At 43.2% G+C, this 24,536-nt stretch overlaps 2 protein-coding genes across 2 annotated transcripts in view; one reads left to right on the forward strand and one right to left on the reverse strand.

Annotated features, from left to right (window-relative positions):
- RRP1B (ribosomal RNA processing 1B) overlaps window positions 1-11,878 on the reverse strand; it is a 36,664-nt gene extending 24,786 nt beyond the window's left edge. Inside the window, exons 1-4 of the mRNA XM_077817828.1 lie at window positions 11,826-11,878; window positions 7,810-8,158; window positions 2,184-2,266; window positions 617-674 (exon numbers count right to left, since the gene is read on the reverse strand). Of these exons, the coding sequence (XP_077673954.1) occupies window positions 617-674; window positions 2,184-2,266; window positions 7,810-8,047 (379 nt within the window). The 5' untranslated portion in view covers window positions 8,048-8,158; window positions 11,826-11,878. The remainder of the gene's footprint in view (window positions 1-616; window positions 675-2,183; window positions 2,267-7,809; window positions 8,159-11,825) is intronic.
- Window positions 11,879-12,553: 675 nt separating this feature from the next.
- Window positions 12,554-24,536, forward strand: part of HSF2BP (heat shock transcription factor 2 binding protein) — a 55,050-nt gene continuing 43,067 nt past the window's right edge. Inside the window, exons 1-2 of the mRNA XM_077817841.1 lie at window positions 12,554-12,638; window positions 17,054-17,204. Coding sequence (XP_077673967.1) covers window positions 12,603-12,638; window positions 17,054-17,204 — 187 coding nt within the window. The 5' untranslated portion in view covers window positions 12,554-12,602. The remainder of the gene's footprint in view (window positions 12,639-17,053; window positions 17,205-24,536) is intronic.

A 24,536-nucleotide genomic window follows, 5' to 3' on the forward strand; every position in this document is an offset into this window, starting at 1 on the left:
ACAGTAATAGGAAGCAAACAAGTACTTTACATAGATAGGTGTGGCAAACAGTTACAGTGACTGATCTTTGTAAAACATTAAATGCAAAATGCACATCTACGCCAGGGACAAGGAAGCGTTGATTTTGCACTAAGTTGTACCTATACCCATTTAGGCCCTGATTCAGCAAAGCAGTTAGGCACATCCTTAATACTGAATCAGGGCCTTACAGTTCAAAAACCATTTTTGTTTTTAATTGAGGTGAAAGACATAAAAACAAATCAGCAGCTGAATAAAAGTGAAGTAGAAAGGCAATCTTATGGTTTTGTATTACTACCCATCATTGTATATGAGCACTTTTTATGTCAGACCGGTAATAAGCACACTTGTTATCATACTGCAAACAAACTTCAGCAAGACAAGAAGAACTGATTGGATTCTGAATATGTGACAGAGACCTGCCTCATACATTGCAATCACAAACAAATCTTGGATGACAGCTGGAAAAGAAAGACAACAAAATAAACAACCACCCCACCTGTCTCTGTTCTGGACTCTGACAACTGGCTAAAAGTCCCAAAATACAAAGGCACTTTGGAGAAAAATTAGAGAAAACAAAATGAAATGGTAAACTTACGAGCCTCTATATTCTGAACGACATGGATAAGTTGGGAGATAGTACTTGCTAGTTCCTCCTTAAAAATAAAATAAAGTTAGTACCTTGTTTCAGGGTTTAGCCTCCTTCCGATCTGCGGCAAAACAACATTGGTTAATCTAAACTTTTAAATTAACTTTATACTAAAAAAGTGTTGAGGTAGCAGGAATAAGAGTTCATGTTTCCACACATACAGACTCTCACGTAGTTGTGAATATGACAAAGCAACCCCGAGCTTGAAAATGTTTTTTTAAACCTACATTGCCATGCTGTGGCTGCACTTTTGTTAGTATGGATTACACATAAGAGAAGACTCAAGGACACCAAGGATCTGTTCATCTTGACAAGTCTACAAAAGAACTTCTTTCCAGCAGCAGATCAAACTAGATCATCAGGAGAATAAACGCACACCTTTGAGTTTACAAATCCGTATAAAACCTTATGAGCACTGATAATATGAAGTCCTCAATTATATGCAGCACACGCTGTATTCTTTACAAAATGAATACTGGCTATGCAAACGGCGATTTAAACGGTTGCAAGAAATGAAGTTACTGGGATTTGGAGTGATTTTAAGGTTAAGAATCAACATCTTCCCCTATGCTTACATAGTGTTGAATACAAAGAGGCACTCAAGTTTCAAAGAATCTGCAGACAATGGAAGGGAAGAAAGCTGGCACCGGATGGAGTACAACTGAAGGTAAGGGAGAAAGTTATCCAAACTTCCTGGCCAAAGTTGTTACACTAAAAAATTAGATTTGGACAATTAGGACTATATGAGGGATCAGCTTCAGAGACCTATGAGAGAACAATGAAAGACTATATCACCAAAGATCAGTTACCTCAATAGAATTATTAACCTTTAGTTTCCTCCCCGTCCCCAACTACCTTAAAAAAAAAGGGGGTGGAGAGAGGGGACAAGGAGCAACGCTAGAGTCTTCCAAAAGTGGATGACAAACTCTAAAGTTCCCTGCTCCCCCAGGATAGAAACTGTACCAATACAGATTGAAGAAGTTGAAGAAAATTATTGTTGACGCCAAATGGCAAGAGAAAGAAAGATAATTTGAATCCCTCGTGACAAAGAAAAGGGTTCTCTTCTGTAGCCTGACACAAAAAAAAAGGCAAGCAAAACTTTCAAACTGGGTTAAATCAGAGGCCAGGATATGCTGTAGTTAAAGGACTCCTACTTTGTTTATAGAGGCAACTGTGGTAGGTCATATGCAAACCAATACAATTCCTGAGGGTACATAAACAAAATAAAATTTGAAGGAAAAGGTTTTACATTTCCCTGGAACAGGTTGCTGAAAATTCCAAACCCAATTACACTCCCACTCAAGTAAATCTACAGGTACCTCCTTTTAGTGAAGGACTACCAGTTACAATTAACTCTCCCACATGCGCTTAATTCCAACTTACCCTTATGAATGAAATGTGGCAAGAGTGTTAAATTGGGTCAGTGTTGCTACCCAAAATGAAAGGGCACTACATCTTTATGGTGCAATTCAGAAGGATATCCATTATATACACAAAAAACCATGGGATGACGTACCTGTAGCAGAGGTTTATCCTGCATCCACATACAATAAAATAGTCCTTTCCATATTTTTAATAATTCTTCTTGGCTGAAGCCACCTAGAGTGCAAACAACAACAAAAATTATACGGGGGGGGGGGGAGGAGAGAGAGAGAGAGAAAAAAAAAGACACTGCCACCAAATGCTTACAGGCAGATTTCTCATTTCCCCCTCACCCTCTTCCACCCCTTTCAGTTCCTTTTCAGCAAACATTTTTTCTCCTATTTTGAATGGAACTGAAGCGAATATGACGGTTTTGCTTTTGGAAAAATGTGGTTAATACAGTGATACAGTGCCTTTAAGCCTCCAACTTGTCTCATACAAAGTATATAGCACACTAACAAGGATTTTGAAGTCACAGATGGGAAAAACCTGTTAGGTCATACTGATCGATCCCCCTGCCAGCACAGCACTGCACTACAAGAAAACATACTATAGGGAACAAAGTCCCAGTGTTATTTTTAGTGAGGGCATCATATTTAATTTTGCATGGAAAGGATGAGAGGGGAAGTACAAACCAGGGAGAGTAAGTGGCTGTCACTGCACTAAGAAACACGAACGCCCAATCTATACATTCAGAATGGGTCTGTGTTTTGGAATCTTATTTTAAAGTGGTCCAAACATTGAACTGATTTCTCAGTGGTCAGCAGTCGTGGATGGGATAAAACGGTGTTAGAACGCAGATCACTGAATCGCATTTAATATTTTTGAGCATGACTCAGTCCTAAACCTAGATAGTAATTAAGTTCTTTTGATTGTACTGAGAGTTGAACGCTTACCAGTAGAAACCCCATGCACCACACTGCAAAAGTTACGTTTATATTTAGAACAAAGTGTTTCTTTTTCTGAGCTTGCACAGCTCCTTTTTTTCTGGTTTAACACACTGCACTGTGTTTTCCTTTTAATTTGATACACTGAAGTAGCATTCCCTTCCTGTTTAGTATTCTCCTTCCCATTGTATCTTACCATTTCTATGTCCACATATTTCTAAATTTCCCTTGACCATGTTTTTAATAAAAGTTTCACTTTTCATGTAGCACAGGTCAAGAGATACATATAGGTGCTGTATAGGAGGTGAGCCTCTAGTGATCAGCAAAATATGGCATATTCCCTTTTTTACTAAATCAAGCTGTACAAACAAATACAATGAAAACATTTTAGTCACAAATTAAACTTGAGGTACATTATTACCTCTTTATTTTAATTGTTCAGTCTTTCTCATAGTACTAAAAATTCAAGAGTCTCTAATTTTGACTAGAATTTGTGCAGTGGTCTTACACTCAATTCCAAGCTATGGCATGTGGACTTCTAAGAAAAGTAACTAGTATCAGTAGAGCCAGTTGAACATCTACATATTTTAGGTTCTCTAATATTAGTGATGCTAAAAATAGTGCTCAGAGCCTATTATAGAAAAGTGATACTGAGGTTTAAGATAGGATTTATCACCACAAGACTTTGAGTGCTAGTTGAGAGTCCCTATCACTTCTGTACCATATCAAACATACATCAAAACACACATTTCAGCCTGATCCACCAACACGTCCAAATACAAGAAATAGAAGTGGGTGACGGAAACATGCGAAGTGCTACATGTGAGCCTTGAAAAACCATCAGGCTCAGATCGTAAGTTGTAACCAAAGGAGACTATACTCAACATCAACATTTTAAAACTGTGCCAGCTTCAGCCATCCAAGCAAATGTTCAGAAAAGGTGGTGTTCTGTGACAATAAGACTGCCTTTTAGCTGGTATATAGATACATGAGCAAGTTATGGGAATATCTCAGCAGGATCTGCTCCTACAAAATCTCCACAAACTTAAATAGCTCCCTAGCAATTGTAAATGAGATGTGACTATCAAGCCAATGTATCTTCAGTACAATTCAAGCTAGACCAACCTTCTGAAGATAAAAAACGGCCATATATAAATTAAAAACTGTTCTTTGGACTTTTACATAGATATCCTGTTATAGGTTATGTGTGGATTACAAAATAATAGTTTCAGGTTTTTGGCAGCTTCTCTGAAACACAGGCTTTGCTGCTTGACAGATGTTTTTTCATATGGATACTGAACCTGGGTCTGCTCTGCTTTACACCATTTTAAGTACACTATAGTCAACAACTTACAACAATGTAACAGAAAGAAGGTCCGAGGGTATGTACAACCTTAACTATAGAGTCATGACTCCTGCCTCCATAATAAGGCCTGTCACAGATTATGTCAGTTGTTAAATTTTGAAAAGATCAAGGGGAACTTTTCCATGGGTAAGGAGACACTCTTTTAAAACATTTTTATTTCACAAGGATAACATTTAGAATGCAACACTATCAATTCCTTATGCTCTTTTCCCACAGGTGGATTATTAAAATATAATCACTGCATGTGTATATTAAAACTGAACTCCCTATATTAGTGATCATAGTGAGCATAATAGCAGGCCTGCATTAAGTTATAGGTATCGTGTCATGAAGGGGCAGTGTTTCAGTTAGTGCAGGTACAAATATATTGTTAGCTACAGCTCAGAAATAGCCCTTCTACGGTGTGGGGGGAGGTTGCCCTGGGGTATCTGCAAACCTGCAGTGTAGACAGAATGCATCTGTGCAACTTGCCTTCAGCAAGTCACCAACATAAGTCACACTGGTGAAGCATCTCTGCGTTTGGGGCTTGTGCTGGTATAAGAGCACTACAACTATACCGGTGCAAGTTTTCCTAATCTAGATAGACTCTAACAGATGGTAGATCTCTAGGATGGGAAGCCACAGAAGGCTCCTTTCATTCCCTTTTCAGCCCTTCAGTCACCCAATTACTGAGTGGTAAGGTTTAAAAAGAAAGTGTGAAAAAACCATGAAGAATCCAAATTAAGAAACGAGGTGCTGATATTTATCTAAGTATTTTGTAATTATATTAGCAAGAGCCCTGGTACTCCGCACACACTAAATTTCCATGCATACAATGGATTCAGTGTCTTGCATTTCAGGTTTCTGCAGAATTTAATTTCTTTTAAAACAATAAAAAAGATTTTAGCTCTTCCAGTTGCAACAAAATCCTTTCAAATGTGACCCAATGGAGTGTTAAATGCTCATCTACATAGCCACCTTGTTAGAGGACATACCATAGTTGTCACCCAATACAGTAACTCCTCACTTAAAGTCGTCCCGGTTAACGTTGTTTCATTGCTGATCAATTAGGGAACATGCTCGTTTAAAAGTTGTGCAATGCTCCCTTATAACGTTGTTTGGCAGCCGCCTGCTTTGTCCACTGCTTGCAGGAAGAGCTGCCTGTTGGAGCTAGCTGGTGGGGGCTTGGAACCAGGTTGGACCGGCAGCCCCGCTAACAGCTCCCCGCTCCCCTAAGTTCCCTGTGTGGTAGCCGCCCAGCAGGCTATCACCTGCATCCCACTTCCCCATATTCCATAGAGCACGGGGGACACACGACAGGGCTCAGGACGGAGGAAGCTTCCTGGCAGCAGCTGTCTCAGCTTGCTGATTAACTTAAAAAGGCAGTGTACGTAAAAGTGGGGCCAGCATATGAAAAGGAGCAATGCGCTTCTCTCTCACACACGGTGTGTGTCCCTGTCTGCCATGCTGTCTCCCCTCCCTCCATTTTTGCTGCCTTGTAGTGTGTGAGGGTACCTTAACAACAATGAATTAACCCTTGAGGGCTCAGCCAATTGGTAGGTCATCATTTAGCAGTATGGCATCCCCTGGGAAGTAGCCCACCCTCTGACTTCACCACCTCAACCAAGCTTCACAATCATCATCGCTGTGTACCACTATTAAATTGTTTGTTTTAAAACATATACTGTCTGTCTCTGTGTGTGTGTGTATATATATATATATATACACACACACACACTCAGTATAAGTTTTAAACAAACAATTGAATATAATATAGTCTTTTATCTGGTGAAAAAAATTTCCCCAGAACCTACCCCCCCTCCCTGGTAATCTACATTAATTCTTATTGGGAAATTGGATTCGCTTAACATCATTTCACTTAAAGTTGCATTTTCAGGAACATAACTACAATGTTAAGTGAGGAGTTACCGTATAGTGTTTATTCTTGAAGTGTATGCAGGCCCATAACCCTCTCCTTGGATTGTGGCGAAATCCTGAACAGAGTAAAAATATGCTTAGTCTACACTAAGAGGTCAAACCAGGCAGCAACATGCGTAGTGAGGTGAAAAGAGGACCTAAAATCCCTCTTTCCACTGTAATTGCAGCCGTATATTAAGACATGCAATATGGTTGTGCACCAATCTTGCTAGAATATGGCCTGGTATTGCTAACATTGATGGGGCTGGATTCTGCCCACAGTAGCTACACCAAGACATTTACTAACAAGTTTGGTACACAGTCATATTGTAAATGGGTGCTCCCATAAACAACTAAAGTGTTGAATTGTCAGGCGGAAAACATGGAACAGCTATGAATTACACCCATTCATCTCAGGGTAGGTCTATACTGCAGTGGTACAGCTATCGAGCTGCACCTGCGCGGCTGTAGTGTCACACCGCAGATGCTTGTGGCATCGACGGAAGGAGTTTTTCTATTGATGTAGTTAATCCATCTCTCCGCAAGGCAGCAGCCAGGTTGACAGAGGAATTATTTCGCTCACCTAGCCGCATTTACACTGGGGATTAGGTCAACATACCCATAGCACTCAGGAGACAAAGGTTTTCCAGAGCTGACCTAGCCACATTGATCTAATTTTTCAATGTAGATTAGGCCTCAGTCAGCTGTCAACTCTAAAGCATGTTGTCACTTAACATTTCCTCAGTCATCCAACTAGGGTGCTTCATTTGTGAGCTCAAATGAGTGTACTCCTCTGGCAATCATAACTGGGTTACATGCAGTTTCAAAATGTAAGTTCGATGAGCAAGCTTAAAAAGAATAAATCATTCTGGTTCCAGTGATATTCTGTGTTTAAAATGGGGAGTCTCTAAGAAACCTGTAATATTTCTAAAGCCACAAGAAACTTAAGTGTACCCACTGTACAAATGGTCCACCAAGGAAATTTAATTGTCCATGTTCAAGTACTTGAAGTCTCTGTGCTCTTAAGAGCTGCTAATCATCCTCATCACATTTGTAGAACTATATTTCAGGAAAAATGCTTCCTGTGGTAAAAGTCAATCAAAAATAATATAAAATAGGGACACTGGGCATACTAATTCTCCGTAGAAAAGATGGGCGAGTACAAGACACTCCACTCCCATCTGAGCAGCAGCATCCCTTACTCCCTCCTACTCTGGCCCTGCTGCACCACACACCACGTGCCATCCCCACATCTCCATTCTCAGAGGCTCCCAACAACTCCACCTGCCTCTCACACATTCTGTGACTCCACTTCCTTTCCCTAACGCCCCTGCCCCTCAGCAGTCTGCCGCCAGGGCCAACCCCACGCGCCTGCGCTACCCACCCTCCTTCACGAATGTCGGTGCCTCCCGGAGCACCATGTGCTTGCCTCAGCCGCCCCGACCCTTGGCCCGGGCACGTGCGCCTCCTACGCCCACGGCGTCTCCGCAGAGTTGCCACTGCCCCCCATACTCGGCGGCCCGCCCCAGCGCCACGTGCCCGGCCCACCACGCGCCTCTCCCAGTCTTTACCCGCCGGGCTCTGGGTCCGGAGGCTGATGTAGCCGCGCAGCTTCTTCACCGCCCGGTCCCGGCTCCGCTTCTCGTTGGCGGCCAGTCTCTGCGCGAACTGGATCTCGGGCGGCTGCACGGCGACGGCGGCGGCAGGAGCCATGGTCCCTGCTCCACCATCCCCCTTCGCCCCCGCTCCCGCTGCTGGGTGAAAGGCGTCCCCCCTGCCGGCCCGCTGGAACCGGCTGACGCGTTCCATCGAACGCCCGCTGATTGCGTCACAATCGCTCTCTGTCGCAAAAGTTGCCGGTCTCTCCGGGGAGGGTTCTGCTCTTAAAGGGCCAGTAGTCTCTTGGACAGGTGCTTCCGCCTGCTGGGAAAATGTGCCGGTTGCAGTTTGTGCCACTACAGCGGCTTGGTTTGCTTTTGTGGGGAGCCCAGAGGCTGTCCTGCGCTGGTAGGCTCTGCTGCTCCACGGTGCAGGAAGAGCACCTAAGTTTAGGCCCTGCCAGGCCACTGTTGCAACACTGAGCGTTCCCTGGCCCACCCGCCACAAATTGTAGCTGGTAACAAGGCACTCTGTACATTTTAACGACCCCCCTCCCCTGGCTTCCGTAGAAGCGGTGCCCAAAGTCCCCCTGCACTTTTGCTGGACACAGATGCTTTTCAGTATATAAAGCACTATCTCGCTCCGCCCCCCATCCCGGCCCACTGGGTACTGCATTGCTTGAAACCCTAGATTAGGAAAAACAGCTTCAGGGATTAGTAAACATGGACTGAAAAATCCAGGCAAACAAACCCCACAGGTGAGAAGTGAATGCTTTTAGGTTTTTGACAGAAATCGGAAAGCCCCTGTTTAACAAAAAGCGTTCCCCTACAATTCTAATGTTTATTTTAAACCTACTAGTCATCTCTTTGCTTTGTATCAGCTGCTCTGACCAGCACTGCCAACTCCCATTAAGGTGCACAAGTATTATTATTTCCATTTTACAAATGGGGATGTGAGGCAGCAAGGCCATTGCTACAAATGGATCAATGCAGGTGAGTCATGCCTTCCTGGATCCAACTATTGGAGTGGGCATCACCCCCACAGAAAAATTTTCATGGTCGGGGGGCCTTGAATTATGCAAAATCATGTAAAAAGTTTGTGGAAGGGACTCAAACTGAATTTAGAACCCCTAAATACCAGTGCAGTGCCTTAACCACAAGACCGTGCTTCCTACTTTGCAATTATACAGTGTTTTTTAACTTCAAAACGTTATATGGAAAACAGAGTCTGTGTATGCAGTTATAATGCCAAATCAAGGAGCGACTGCCTGGATCTGTTCTTCTATTCTCATAAAATACTGCAATATATTGTCAGCACACAGAATCCAAAACACACAGGCCCAGGCTCAAAGGCAGTTAGGCACCTAAATACCTCTGAGGATCTGGACAACAGTTCATAATTTGTTACAATGCAGACTTTTGCCTGCAAAAACAGGGAAGCCACACTTGACATGCTAATTCTTTCTACATTCTTTCAACAGCACATACCTCTGATTTTCTCTTTCAGATTACTTATTTTTTCTAACCTTCCAGATATCCTGTCATACACGCTGTGCAAGTACATGAAAAAGAAAATGTCTGCAAAATGCTTTGAATATTTACCTTAATTAGTTAATTTATTTGGGGGTGATAGATCAGTTTTGGAAGTTACTTTGCTCAAAAATGACTCTTGCCAAGTTAAAGCCAATAATGAGTTTATTTATTTATTCATTCAGGGACTTCATCCTGCAATAAATTCTGTGTGGCTGGACCTAGCTACAGGATTGGGACCCAGCTAAAGTTGTAGTACTAAATGCTTGTAACAAAAGAGTGAATTCTGACTTTTATCCAGACCTTGTGACTACCTTCTACTTTAAGGCACACAATCAATTTTAAATTCACACTTCTGTTTGAAACTATTTATATCTATTATAGTTTACAAGTAATATCTAAGATTACTAGAAATGACAGAGGAATAAACATTTTTTTTCAGCTTGCTTACTTTGTGGATTTGACAACACTTTAGGTTCCATCCTACAGGCTGTTCCACAGGGTCAGCTCCCTGTGCCCATGTGGTTCCCATAGAGACCAGTGGAACTCCATGCAGGCACAAGAGGCCAGCTATGTAAAATGCAAACAGGATAAGAGTCTTGTTTCCTTGTTGTCTGTGTAAATTTTTCACAAACAACAAGAAAGAGAAAAGTATTTTTAAGGGATAGGAAACTATGATAGTAAAATCACAAAGAGTAGAAGCAGTATTCGGGGTAAGTGTATTAATTAAACAACATTTAATTTCTGTAAAACTGACCAAATTGCAAATTGACAGTGTCTGTGTGACCTCTTTCATGCTTAAGCTTTATGCTTAAAACATCTTAACAGTTTCTGCGATTCCTCCATTAAGCCCAGTGTTGTAACTATATTTTAAAAAGGCTGTAATGGTGATCTGGGGAATTACAGACCAGTAAGACTTACATCTATACCCGGACAGATTATTTGAAACGATTAAAAAACAAATAAAACACTTGGAAGGTCATGGTATGATGATTGGGTCTAACCAGCATGGTTTCTACACAGGAAAATAACAACATCTCACTAATTTCTTACAGTTCTTTGAATACATCAGTAAAGTAGTGGATAAAGAAGAAACAGACAACAATTTATTTAGATGTCCAAACAGGCCTTTGACAAAGTCCCACACAAAAGACTATAAGAAGCTAAGCAGTCACGGGATAAGAGGCAAAGCATTGTTATGGAACAAAAATTGGCTAGGAGAAATTAAGCAAAGAGTAGGATTACTTGGTTTTCCTTACTGTAAAAAGTTAACAGGGTGCCTCAAAATTCCAGAGTAGGTCCTGTAGTATTAAACAATGGTCTGGAAATAGTGGTGAGAAGTATAAAAGTTGCAATGACAAAGTTATTTAGGTTAGTCAGGAACAGAGAGGACTGTGAGGAACTTCAGAGAGACATCAACAAGCTAGGCAAATAGGTAACATGATGGTGAATAAAATTCAGTATTGATAAATGCAAGTAATATATACTGAAAGGAAAAATTATCTTATAGCGCTCTAGATTAACTCTCTCAACCCAGGACAAGGACCTGGGCATCACTCTGAACAGCGCAATGAAGCCCTTGGCTCAATGTGCTGCAGCATTTTTAAAAAATCTAAATGTTAGGATGCACAAGGAATGGGACAGTGACTAATAGAATATTGACAGGTTTCAGAGTAACAGCCGTGTTAGTCTGTATTCGCAAAAAGAAATGGAGTACTTGTGGCACCTTAGAGACTAACCAATTCATTTGAGCATGAGCTTTCGTGAGCTACAGCTCATGCATCTGATGAAGTGAGCTGTAGCTCACGAAAGCTCATGCTCAAATAAATTGGTTAGTCTCTAAGGTGCCACAAGTACTCCATTTCTTTTTAATAGAATATTGTAATGCCTTCATATCAATCAAAGTAGTGTGGCCTCATCTAGAATATCGTATGCAGTATTAGTTACCCCATCTCAAAAAGGATATTGTAGAATTAGAGCGGTGTTCAGAAAAGGATAAGGAGAATAGCCGGAGACATGGGAAAATTCTCACGTAAAGAGAGATTTAAAAGATTGCAATTTTTTTATTTTAAAAAAGGAGACAAGAGGGGACATAACAAAAGTATATAAAATAGAGAAGCTAGACAAGACCCATCTGTTTTGCCTGTCTCCTAACACAAGTACAAAGGAACATCCAATGAAGTTTAGAAGTGGGAAATTCAAAAACCAATAAAGGTTTTCCACAGAGTATGTAATTAGACTCTGGATCTCATTGCTACAGGATGTCTTTGAGATCAAGAACTTAGTAAAATAAAAAAAAAAAAGAGATTGATAGACGATTATATCAAGAATATTAATTTTTTTTGAAAGAATATTAAAGCTGATGTTTAAACCAATTTTTTAGCTAGTGCTCATCCTAGTCTCTAGTAACGTGGGACAGGGCAGGTCATCCCACGTCTCCCTACTGCAAGCGCTCTTACACTCTGCTCTGAAGTATCTTGTGCCGCCCAGAGACGATACCGGACTAGCAGGGCCAGAGACCTGATTCAGTATGGCATTGGCACTCCCTGTGTGCGTAATGGACATCAAACACTTGCACTTTGCAGAAAATCCAAGTTGCCTGATTACACTCCTCTTCCGATTGACTTCACTTATTGTTACTAGCCGAACTGCCAGTTTTAAAAACTCCCGCTCGCCTGTTTGTTCCTTTGGAGCTGAAACCTTCATGGGCATCAGTAGCCCCTTAAAAACCAAAAAACAGCCCCACAGCAATCCCCGCCCACGCAGCCGCAGCGTTTGCACCCAGCTCCCAGCCCAGGCACCACGGCTCGGGCATTAGCCACAGGGCAGGGCCTTATACAAACCCCCCTTCAAACGCTGCCCCTGGATTGGCCCGCGTTGCGCACCGTCCGCTCCCCAAACACGTGCTCGCCCCCCGCAGCTACTGGGCTAGCCCAGGCACCGATGGGGGCGGGGCCCCACCCGCTTAGGAGCAGCCCAGGTAGGGGGCGCCCTATCTGCCCCGCCCCTGAACGACAAAGAGGCTGCGGGGCCAGGACGAGCAACGAAAGCCCCGCCCCCAGAGGGCCCGCCCCCTACGCGGCCGCGGTTCTAACTCAGCCCGCAACCTGTCAGGCTCCGTCCCTCGCCTCGGTGGGACTGGCGGGGCGGGGCGTTGAGTTGAGGGGGAGTCACGTGGCGCGGAGACGCGTGGTGGGCGGCGGCGCTGCTGAGTTCCTCGCGCTGAGGCTGGCGCTATGAAGCGGAGCGCGCGCCCCGCAGGGGACGGGCAGGTAGAGCGGGCGGCGCCACCCGCCTTCCCGCGCGGCCCCTCGCGTCAGCGGCCCCCTGGGCATCCGCCCCCCCTCCCGCCGGGGAGGTGGCAGCGCGGGGCCCGGCCTAGGCCTCCCGCCCACACAGCGGCGGGGCCGGGGCCGGGGTCGGGGTCGGGGCCGGGGCCGGGGCCGGGGCCGGGGCGTGTCCCCAGGTGCAGGCGGGGGAGCAGCGCCCTGCTCCAGGCTGTGCAGTGCAGGGCGGCCCGTGGGCGCTGAGAGAGAGGCTGGATAAACAGTCTGCCCAGCGAGGGGTGGCCTGGCTGCCCAGGGGGTGGAAGTGAATTTAAAAGGTGGAGAGAAATGTTGCAGGGCAGTTCCTGCACGGGAGTTGCCTACAGCTTGTTTAAAGGCTGAGGGTCAGATTTGCAGGATTGGCCAGTTCACGCTGCTCTGCTTGCAATCCATGCAGGCTATGGGTACCCTTGGGTACAACTATACAGCAAGCCGGATCCCCTGGCAGCGAGACTCAGAGCCCAGGTCTAAAGGCTCAGGCTCCTGCAGTGGCGCTAAAGATCGTAGAACTGGAAGGGACCTCAAGAGATCATCTGGTTTAGTCCTCTGCACTCATGGCCGGACTAAGTATTATCTAGACCATCCCTGACAGGTGTTTGTCTAACCTGGTCTTACAAATCTCCAACGATGGAGATTCCACAACCTTCCTAGGCAACTTATTCCAGAGCTTAACCACCCTGACGGGAAGTTTTTCCTGATGTCCACCCTAGAGTGCCCGCGCTGCAATTTAAGCCTGTTGCTTCTTGTCGTATCCTCAGAGGTTAAGAAGAACAATTTTTCTTCCTCCTCCTTGTAACAACCTTTTATGTAGTTGAAAACAGTTATCATATCCCCTCTCAGTCTTTTATTCAGACTAAACAAACCCAGTTTTTTCAATCCTCCCTCATAGGTTATGTTTTCTAGACCTTTAATCATTTTTGTTGCTCTTCTCTGGATTTTCTCCAATTTGTCCACATCTTTGCTGAAATATGGTGCCCAGAACTGAACACAAGACTCCACTTGAGGCCTAATCAGCGTGGAGTAGAGCGGAATAATTACTTCGGTCTTGCTTACAACACTCCTGCGAATACATTCTAGAATAATTTTGTTTTGTTTGGGTTTTTTTTGTTTGTTTTTTTGCAGAACACCTGTGTTGATCAGGCTTGCTGTGTGGATGTACCCTTAGAAAACCAGGGCATATTAAATACATTAAATGCTGTCACAGTGACTTCTGCTGTGAGACATGAGCTTGGGATGACTTGTGCTGATAGATACAAAGAAATAAAACTTCAGTTTGCAATCTGTAGTATATGTTTGTGTGAACCTTAATGCACTATAAAAGCACTATACTGGAGAGTATTATTCTCTCTACTTTTTTATTTTATTTTAAACACAGTTGAGGAAACTTGGTCACTGAATTCAAGTGATCTGTTCAATGTCACATAACTTTTGGAAGAACTGGGAATAGATAGAACTGGGTTATGTCTGACTAGTTACTTATTGTTATGTGCAGTGGTGTGGTAGCTGTATTGGTCCCAGGATATTAGAGAAACAAGGTGGGTGAGGTAATATCTTTTATTGGACCAACTTCTTTTGGTGAGAGAGATGAGTTTTTGAGCTTACATCGACCTGAAGAAGAGCTCAAAAACTTGTCTTTCTCACCAAAAGAAGTTGGTCCAATAAAAGATATTACCTCATCCACCTTGTCTCTCTAGTTACTTATGAAGCAGCCATTGCCACATAGTATTTGAGCACCGCATGGCACCTTTGTGCATTAGAGAAGTAGTAACCACATTTTACAGATGTGGAACCAAGACATAGTTAAATGATCTGCCCGGTGTTGCACGGGAAGTTTGTGGCAGTGTCAGGAATTGATCCTAATAGGTCTTTTGAGTTTAGTCTGGGGCCTTAATCACAAAACGATCCTTTCCTCTGTTAAATAGTCTGTATCTAGTTCCTTTCTTTTTAAAAAATATTCCAGCATGTGGGAGGTTTGAAAATACTCATTTCTGAGTGGAGGAAAGAAAATTAAACTTGGCTGTTGTAACTGTAATGTTGCATGAGATGAACTATATTTACTGAGAACCGTAAATTAGAACTTTCTCAATTTTGTAAATTTAACATCTCAGTCCAAATGTTCCAGTAACAGGTTTTTTTAATTTAGTGTTCAGTGCTGAATATATCCATCTTTGATGCCAATTCCAAATTGATTTCCATTTTTCTCAAAACTACTGATTTGCTGCTTTATCCTTCCTGTTTGACCACTTATCTACCCAGTTCCCTGGTTGGTCACACTGTTCATCTAAAGTCTTGCTGCCCCATTTATCTTCCCTTCCTCTGAGCCCCTTGGGATTTAATTCATTTTAATATTATTTATTATTTGTAATATGGTAGTACTTAGAGACCCCAAAGTTGTTGGGCATTTTACAAACATATGACAAAGAGATGCTCTCTGCCCTGAAAACCTTACAATCTATGTAAAGAATCTTACTTTAATATTTTAATTTTCACTCTGTTGCCTGAACCAGAACAGCTGGGATTTTGTTAAGACAGTACAGGTGTGTTTTTGAAGTGCTGGTGGTGGGGAACTGCAAAAGAGAAAAGCAAAACGAGAAGTAAAAATTAAGGGAAGCATACAAAGAGATGAGAAAGAGGAGGAAGCAAGCAACCAAGAAGGGAGAGGAAATAATAGAAAAGGTGTGGGAGAAATACAAATGCCATAGGTGTTGTCCTGATAGTTTAGTGGCAATGCATACTTGGAATGACCCTCACTCCCCCATCCACCTAGAGGTGGGAAAGTTGCATATACAGCTCAGCCCTTTAGGGAAAAGGCTACATGTATAGTTCTTTAGCAACCCCTTGTGGCTGACTGAGGGAAGTTTGTATGCAGTGTTGCAGTCATGCTGGTCCCAGGATATTAGAGACAAGTTGAGTGAGGTAATATCTTTCGTTGCAACAACTTCTGTTGATGAGAGAGACACATTTTTGAGCTTAAACAGAGCTCTTTTTCAGAAGGAAGTTTAACAGGTTTGAGGGGGAGCTGTTTTCACTAGAGGTTTCTTGCCAGCATGGTAGTTACTGGCTTATTTTAAAAATTAACTGACCACTGTGGGCACGCATCTATTAGGACAGGTGGATTTGCAAGGCAAGAGGTGATAATCAGTTGCCTATCTATTTGCACATTTTTCAGGGTTACTATATGAACATTTCTGACTAGTTTTGGGGGGGTTCTAATAGTGTACACATCAAATAAAGATTGGGGATTTCAACATATGTCTAGTTTTGTGTCCTTTTTGGTAGGTGAGGTAGTCCCCATAATGCAAGGTTCTTGGAGAGGGAGAAGGGGGGAAATTAAGTTTCCTGGGACGATGTTCCCTTCTGTCCCCCCTAAAAGGAGCAGAATTTAAATAAAAAGGGGAAATAAGAGGAGAGAGAGACACCACAAGAGAGACTTGTGGAAATAGGATTGTAAGAAAAAAAATAGACACATATAATACAAAGTGATCAAAGTAAAAGAGAGTAAGAAATATGTTGCTTCATTCTAGGGTGAAAAATTATATTTGTGGGGTTTGTTTAGCACCCAGTTTAGTTGCTGGATGTAACATAAACATTATAATTGGATTGGAGGTTGAAATAAGCAAAATATCTTTTGAAATTTTGCAATCCTGCCTTTTGAAAGCATGTTGGAGAACAGATATTGAAGACAAAGAAAACCAAAGCTCTTAGTGATAACTTGTGAATGTACAGCAGAGTTTTCAAGACAGTGCAATGTGCACCTTTACCTCTGAGATTAGAGCTGAGTCCTCGCTTTATTTTGGCATTGAGATTTATTTTTTTTTTAATCATGGGTTTTTTTAAACCAGAGCTAATTTTCTCAGATGCAGAGTTGAAATGGATGCTATAGCAATAGTTAGATACAAGAAGAGGAATTACATGATTCTTACTGGTCTTAACTTGGAATTTAATTGCTTCTGTGTGTTTTTGGTTCATCATGAATGTTAATTTAAGAATTTTTAAAATTTAATTGATCTTTTGTGGTGAATAGAAATATTTCCAGTAGAAGAACTATTATAATTTAGCAACATGGTTGGGGGGTTCAGAAAACTTTTGAGTTCATTTAAAAATTTGAAAGGTACAGCATAAGCCTTAGGTCATTCTAAAGATAGTAGTTCAGCATGTGCATGACACTTGCTATTGTCAAAGTCCCATGCTTTAAAAGACCACTAGATGACATTTTCTTTCAAAATAAAATTCTATATTTCTGAAGATATATTGAACGCAGGGAGATGCATTTGTGGGAGAGAAGGAAGGATGTGTAACCAGAATACAAATTAGAGAATATTGTAGAGTAACAAAGATATGTGGTCTGTTCCGTGTTTCAGAAGGCTGAGACCAAAGAGGAATTTGTTAAAGTCAGGAAGAGAGATTTGGAGAGACTGACAACTGAAGTGATGCAGTTACGAGACTTCCTGCCTCGAATACTGAATGGAGATGTCTTGGAGAGCTTCCAGAAATTGGATGTTATTGAAACAAGTGAGTTGCACCACATTAGCAGCAATCATAAATACTTCCAACACTGTTTAGAACAAACACAGCCCGGTTTGTACAAATGGCTATAGATTTTTGTTGACACATTCTGCTTAAATATTTTGTTAAAGGATAACCCTGGTGTTTTTCAAAATTTCAGAATTAACTAGACATGTCAATCAATTAAATTTTTAAAAATGTTTTAATTAGTTAACTGAAGACAAAATCTTTATTTACTCACGCAAGCTGCTATTTTCTTATTAAAAGACAGAAAGGAAGAGAGATTGGGACAGGAAGAAACTCATTCTGCATTGAAAACCATGAGAGAAGTGCAACGGAAGATGAGGCTCCAAAGAAATTGGACCTTTTTGAACATAAGGCATATCTATCTGCTTTCCTTCAACTTTATATCACAAACTACTAGGCTTTGTTTGCAAAATACAGTTTTTTTGAGATGGCAGAGGGTAACCCCTTTCCTATCCAAGCTCCAACAGCTGTGGAGAAGAACTGAGGGAGACCATCAAAGAGGGCCAAATAGTAGTAAAGATGGTGCTGCCAGTTTCTGTGGATGCATCGTACATGGCTGCCGGATCCATGGTCATGGCCATTACACCTACATGCCTCTTGGTTGCAGACACCTAGTATTCTGAAAGAAGTACAAACTTCTATAAAAAACTTCAAGGAGATGAAGTACTTCAGTAACTAGACGGATGAAGTGCTCCACCCCTTCAAAGATTCCAGAGCTCTGCTGAGGTCAGTAGTAAACTATTCTCCAGTACCATACTAAAAGCTGTTCCAATACCAGCTCCAACACAACAAAGAATGCTATCCTTCCCACATAACTGCCAAGCAGAATAACCATCCAGGAAACAGCTTCTTATTCCAGAAGAGACCCGTCATCCCCCATCATGCACCCGAATCCCTCTCAGGGGCAGCAGGTTTGATGGGAGTGTCGGGAGCCTCATCAAGAGCAATCCAGAGTTGATCTTCAGAAAATGCTTTACCCCCTTCCTAGGGGTGTGGCCAGAGATTACTGCTGACAAATGGGTGTTCAACATCATTGCCCACTGCTACCCCATCCACTTTCATTTTTTGCCTCTTGCCTACTTCCTTTTACTGTCCCTCTTCAGGGACCCTTCCTGTGAGTGCCTGTTACAGAAAGAAGTCTCTCAGAAGCCACAGAGAAGGTGCTGCAAGAGTATGGGGGTAGAGGCATCTGCTTGTAATACTTCCTTATTATGAAGAAAAAATGTGGTCTTCGTCCTATCCTACACCTGAGGAGACCAAACAAATATGTACACTGCCTCAGATTTAGGATTGTAATGGTTGCCTCCATTATTTCATCTCTTCAGGCTCAAGATCGGTTCTTTGTTCTCAACTCACAAGACAGACTTCCACATAGCCACCATCCATCTGGCCCTCAGGAAGTACCTGAGATTTACAATGGGAACTACTCACCAACAGTATAAGGTATTGTTATTCCGGTTCTTCACGTCACCAAGAGACTTCAGAAAATGCCTAACTGTGGTGATGGCAGCAGTGCACCTGAGAAAGAGGGTCATCCACATCTATCTATGGCCAGATGGTGTTAATCGGAGGCAGCTCACAACAAGAGACATTGACAAGTTTCAGTTATGTCCTCTGTCCCTTTTCCTAGCTGTACTTCCGGAAAATGTTCCTGTGGCCTGCCACCTCCCACAGCTCCCATTAGCTTGGAACTGCAAACAGTGGCCACTGGGAGCTGAGGGGGGCCATGCCTGCAGACTGTCAACATCAGCAAAATGTCTCGTGGCCCGCAATCAGATTACCCTGATGGGCTGCAGGTTGTCCACCACTGGCCTAATGTAAACTTACTGGCCAGAGAACTTATTTCAGCATGGGACCTCAATGTTATTCTCCTAAAACTTACAGAGTGCACCCCCGCTTTTGAGCCTCTTTCCTACTGTGCTCCATCCACCATCTCTCAAAACAATCTTTTTTGGTGGCCATCACCTTAGCCAGCAGAGTGAGTGAGCTTCAGGCTCGCATGGCTGAACCCCCATACACATTGTTTCGCGCAGTCAATGTGGTACTGGGATCTTAGGAAGATTCGTACCCAAAATGATTTCTGAATTCCAGTTAAGTCAATCCTTTAACTTACCTGTGTTCTTCCCAAAACAACACTCAAGACAAGGGGAGAAGAAACTACACAGTCTGGATGTATCCAGAGCTCTTTGAAATTATATTGACAGGAATAAAATTTTCAAAATGTCCTCTAATCAGTTTTGGTTACAGCTGGTTGTTTCATCGGAAAGTTTGTCAAACTGGATAACACAAAGTGTCTTGATGTGTTGCCAGTTGGCTGGTGTACCTCCCCCACCAAATATCAAGGCTCATTCCATCAGAACTCAAACAACATCTTCTGCCTGCTTCTGAAATGTGCCAATATCAGAAATCTGCAAGACAGCTACAGAGAGCAATTACCTTATTTGTCAAGCATTATTCCAAATTTGGGAGAGCAGTACTCCAATTTTGATTTGACTGACACAGCTGATACTCCTCATTCATACCATCTGGAGAAGATACTGTTTGCCAGCCACGTACAGTAAGATCCACGCTGGCACATACTCGTAGAAGAAAGAATAGATATTTACCCTACAGAAACTGGTTTCTTGAGATGATGCCATAATCTGCCCTCCTTCCCTGCTTGTCAGAGTCGTCAGCAGCACAGGCTTTGAGTTGCTAGGGAACTGAGGGAGGATTGCACCCAGTCTGCCCTTTATGCCCTCATGCTTGAGCATAAGGAGGCACAAGGGCATCTGTAGCCCTAACAGTCACTGCTGTTCAGAAAACATTCCGAGCTTGTGTGCAGGAGGGGCATGTGCACTTACAATAGGATCCATACTGACTGCAACATTTCGAAGAATCACAGTTACTGTAGGTTTCAGAGTAACAGCCGTGTTAGTCTGTATTCGCAAAAAGAAAAGGAGTACTTGTGGCACCTTAGAGACTAACCAATTTACTGTAGGGTAAGTACCATGGTTACATACTGTAACAGGGCAGTTACCCCGCTCCTAAGAGAAATTCTTTCTTTGTGTGGCAGTAAATAGAGCCACTTTAAGAACATAAGAACAGCCATACTGGGTCAGACCAAAGATCCATCTAGCCTAGCATCCTGTCTTCCGACAGTGGCCAATGCCAGGTGCCCCAGAGGGAATAACGCTATCCCTGCCCATCCTGGCTAATAGCCATTGATGGACCTATCCTCCATGAATGTATCTAGTTCTTTTTTGAGCCCTGTTGTAGTCTTGGCCTTCACAACATCCTCTAGCAAGAGTTCCACAGGTTGACTGTGCGTTGTGTGGAAAAAATACTTCCTTTGTTTGTTTTAAACCTCCTGCCTATTAATTTCACTTGGTGGCACCTAGTTCTTGTGTTATGAGAAGGAGTAAATAACACTTACTTATTTACTTTCTCCACATCAGTCATGATTTTATAGACCTCTATCATATCCCCCCTTAGTCGTCTCTTTTCCAAGCTGAAAAGTCCCAGTCTTATTAATCGCTCCTCATATGGCAGCTGTTCCATACCCCCAATCATTTTTGTTGCCCTTTTCTGAATCTTTTCCTTTTCCCATTCCAATATATATTTTTTGAGATGGGGTGACCACATCTGCATGCAGTATTCAAGATGTGGGCAAACCATGGATTTATATAGAGGCAATATGACATTTTCTGTCTTATTATCTATCCCTTTTTTAATGATGCCCAACATTCTGTTTGCTTTTTTGTCTGCTGCTGCATATTGAGTGGATGTTTTCAGAGAATTATCCACGACTCCAAGATCTTGTTCTTGAGTGGTAACAGTTAATTTAGACTCCATCATTTTATATGTGTAGTTGGGATTATGTTTTCCAATGTGCATTACTTTGCATTTATCAACATTGAATTTCATCTGCGATTTTATTGCCCAGTCACCCAGTTTTGAGAAATCCTTTTGTAGCTCTTCGCAGTCTGCGTGGGACGTCACTATCTTGAGTAGTTTTTTATCATCTGCAAATTTTGCCACCTCACTGTTTTACCCCTTTTTCCAGATCATTTATGAATATGTTAAATAGGACTGGGCTCAGTACAGACCCCTGGGGGACACCACTATTTACCTCTCTTCATTCTGAGAATGGACCATTTATTCCTACCCTTTGTTTTCTATCTTTTAACCAGTTACCAATCCATGAGACAACCTTCCCTCTTATCCCATGATTGCTTACTTTGCTTAAGAGCCTTTGGTGAGGGACATAGAGGGAATCATAGAATATCAGGGTTGGAAGGGACCTCAGGAGGTCATCTAGTCCAACCCCCTGCTCAAAGCAGGACCAATCCCCAATTAAATCATCCCAGCCAGGGCTTTGTCAAGCCTGACCTTAAAAACTTCTAAGGAAGGAGATTCTACCACCTCCCTAGGTAAGGCATTCCAGTGTTTCACCACCCTCCTAGTGAAAAAGTTTTTCCTAATATCCAACCTAAACCTCCCCCACTGCAACTTGAGACCATTACTCCTTGTCCTGTCCTCTTCTACCACTGAGAATAGTCTAGAACCATCCTCTCTGGAACCACCTCTCAGGTAGTTGAAAGCAGCTATCAAATCCCCCCTCATTCTTCTCTTCTGCAGACTAAACAAACCCAGTTCCCTCAGCCTCTCCTCATAAGTCATGTGTTCCAGACCCCAATCATTTTTGTTGCCCTTCGCTGGACTCTCTCCAATTTATCCACATCCTTCTTGTAGTGTGGGGCCCAAAACTGGACACAGTACTCCAGATGAGGCCTCACCAATGTCAAATAGAGGGGAACGATCACATCCCTCGATCTGCTGGCAGTGCCCCTACATATACATCCCAAAATGCCATTGGCCTTCTTGGCAACAAGGGCACACTGCTGACTCATATCCAGCTTCTCGTCCACTGTCACCCCTAGGTCCTTTTCCGCAGAACTGCTGCCTAGCCATTCGGTCCCTAGTCTGTAGCAGTGCATTGGGTTCTTCCGTCCTAAGTGCAGGACCCTGCACTTATCCTTATTGAACCTCATCAGGTTTCTTTTGGCCCAATCCTCCAATTTGTCTAGGTCCCTCTGTATCCTATCCCTGCCCTCCAGTGTATCTACCACTCCTCCTAGTTTAGTATCATCTGCAAATTTGCTGAGAGTGCAATCCACACCATTCTCCAGATCATTTATGAAGATATTGAACAAAACCGGCCCCAGGACCGACCCCTGGGGCACTCCACTTGACACCGGCTGCCAACTAGACATGGAGCCATTGCTTACTACCTGTTGAGCCCGACAGTCTAGCCAACTTTCTACCCACCTTATAGTGCATTCATCCAGCCCATACTTCTTTAACTTGCTGACAAGAATACTGTGGGAGACCGTGTCAAAAGCTTTGCTAAAGTCAAGAAACAATACATCCACTGCTTTCCCTTCATCCACAAAACCAGTAATCCCATCATAGAAGGTGATTAGATTAGTCAAGCATGACCTTCCCTTGGTGAATCCATGCTGACTGTTCCTGATCACTTTCCTCTCATGTAAGTGCTTCGGGATTGATTCTTTGAGGACCTGCTCCATGATTTTTCCAGGGACTGAGGTGAGGCTGACTGGCCTGTAGTTCCCAGGATCCTCCTCCTTCCCTTTTTTAAAGATTGGCACTACATTAGCCTTTTTCCAGTCATCCGGGACTTCCCCCGTTCGCCACGAGTTTTCAAAGATAATGGCCAATGGCTCTGCAATCCCAGCCGCCAATTCCTTTAGCACTCTCGGATGCAACTCGTCCGGCCCATGGACTTGTGCACGTCCAGATTTTCTAAATAGTCCCTAACCACCTCTTTCTCCACAGAGGGCTGGCCATCTACTCCCCATGCTGTGCTGCCCAGCGCAGCAGTCTGGGAGCTGACCTTGTTCGTGAAGACAGAGGCAAAAAAAGCACTGAGTACATTATCTTTTTCCACATCCTCTGTCACTAGGTTGCCTCCCTCATTCAGTAAGGGGCCCACGCTTTCCTTGGCTTTCTTCTTGTTGCCAGCATACCTGAAGAAACCCTTCTTGTTACTCTTGACATCTCTTGCTAGCTGCAGCTCCAGGTGCGATTTGGCCCTCCTGATTTCCTTCCTACATGCCCGAGCAATATTTTTATACTCTTCCCTGGTCATATGTCCAACCTTCCACTTCTTGTAAGCTTCTTTTTTATGTTTAAGATCTGCTAGGATTTCACCATTAAGCCAAGCTGGTCGCCTGCCATTTTTACTTTTCTTTTGACACATCGGGATGGTTTGTCCCTGTAACCTCAACAGGGATTCCTTGAAATACAGCCAGCTCTCCTGGACTCCTTTCCCCTTCATGTTAGTCCCCCAGGGGATCCTACCCATCCGTTCCCTGAGGGAGTCGAAGTCTGCTTTCTTGAAGTCCAGGGTCCGTATCCTGCTGCTTACCTTTCTTCCCTGTGTCAGGATCCTGAACTCAACCAGCTCATGGTCACTGCCTCCCAAATTCCCATCCACTTTTGCTTCCCCCACTAATTCTTCCCGGTTTGTGAGCAGCAGGTCAAGAAATGCTCCCCCCCAGTTGGCTCCTCTAGCACTTGCACCAGGAAATTGTCCCCTACGTTTTCCAAAAACTTCCTGGATTGTCTATGCACCGCTGTATTGCTCTCCCAGCAGATATCAGGAAAATTAAAGTCACCCATGAGAACCAGGGCGTGCGATCTAGTAGCTTCTGCGAGTTGCCGGAAAAAAGCCTCATCCACCTCATCCCCCTGGTCCGGTGGTCTATAGGAGACTCCCACCACTACATCACTCTTGTTGCTCACACTTCTAAACTTAATCCAGAGACACTCAGGTTTTTCTGCAGTTTTGTACCGGAGCTCTGAGCAGTCATACTGCTCCCTTACATACAGTGCTACTCCCCCACCTTTTCAGCCCTGCCTGTCCTTCCTGAACAGTTTATAACCATCCATGACAGTACTCCAGTCATGTGAGTTATCCCACCAAGTCTCTGTTATTCCAATCACGTCATAATTCCTTGACATCACCAGGACCTCCAGATCTCCCTGCTTGTTTCCAAGGCTTTGTGCATTTGTATATAAGCACTTGAGATAACCTGTTGATCGCCCCTCATTCTCAGTATGAGGCAGGAGCCCTCCCCTCACAGACATTCCTGCCTCCAAATGTGTCCTTGTCAAAGGCTTTCTGAAAATCTAAGTACACTATATTCATTGGATCCCCCCTTGTCCACATGCTTGTTGACCCCTTAAAAGAATTCTAGTAGATTGGTGAGACATCTTGACTATTCCCCAACAAATTATGTTCATCTA

The sequence above is a fragment of the Eretmochelys imbricata genome, chromosome 1 (genome assembly GCF_965152235.1).
Source record: "Eretmochelys imbricata isolate rEreImb1 chromosome 1, rEreImb1.hap1, whole genome shotgun sequence".
In the NCBI taxonomy this organism is placed as follows: Eukaryota; Metazoa; Chordata; order Testudines; family Cheloniidae; genus Eretmochelys; species Eretmochelys imbricata.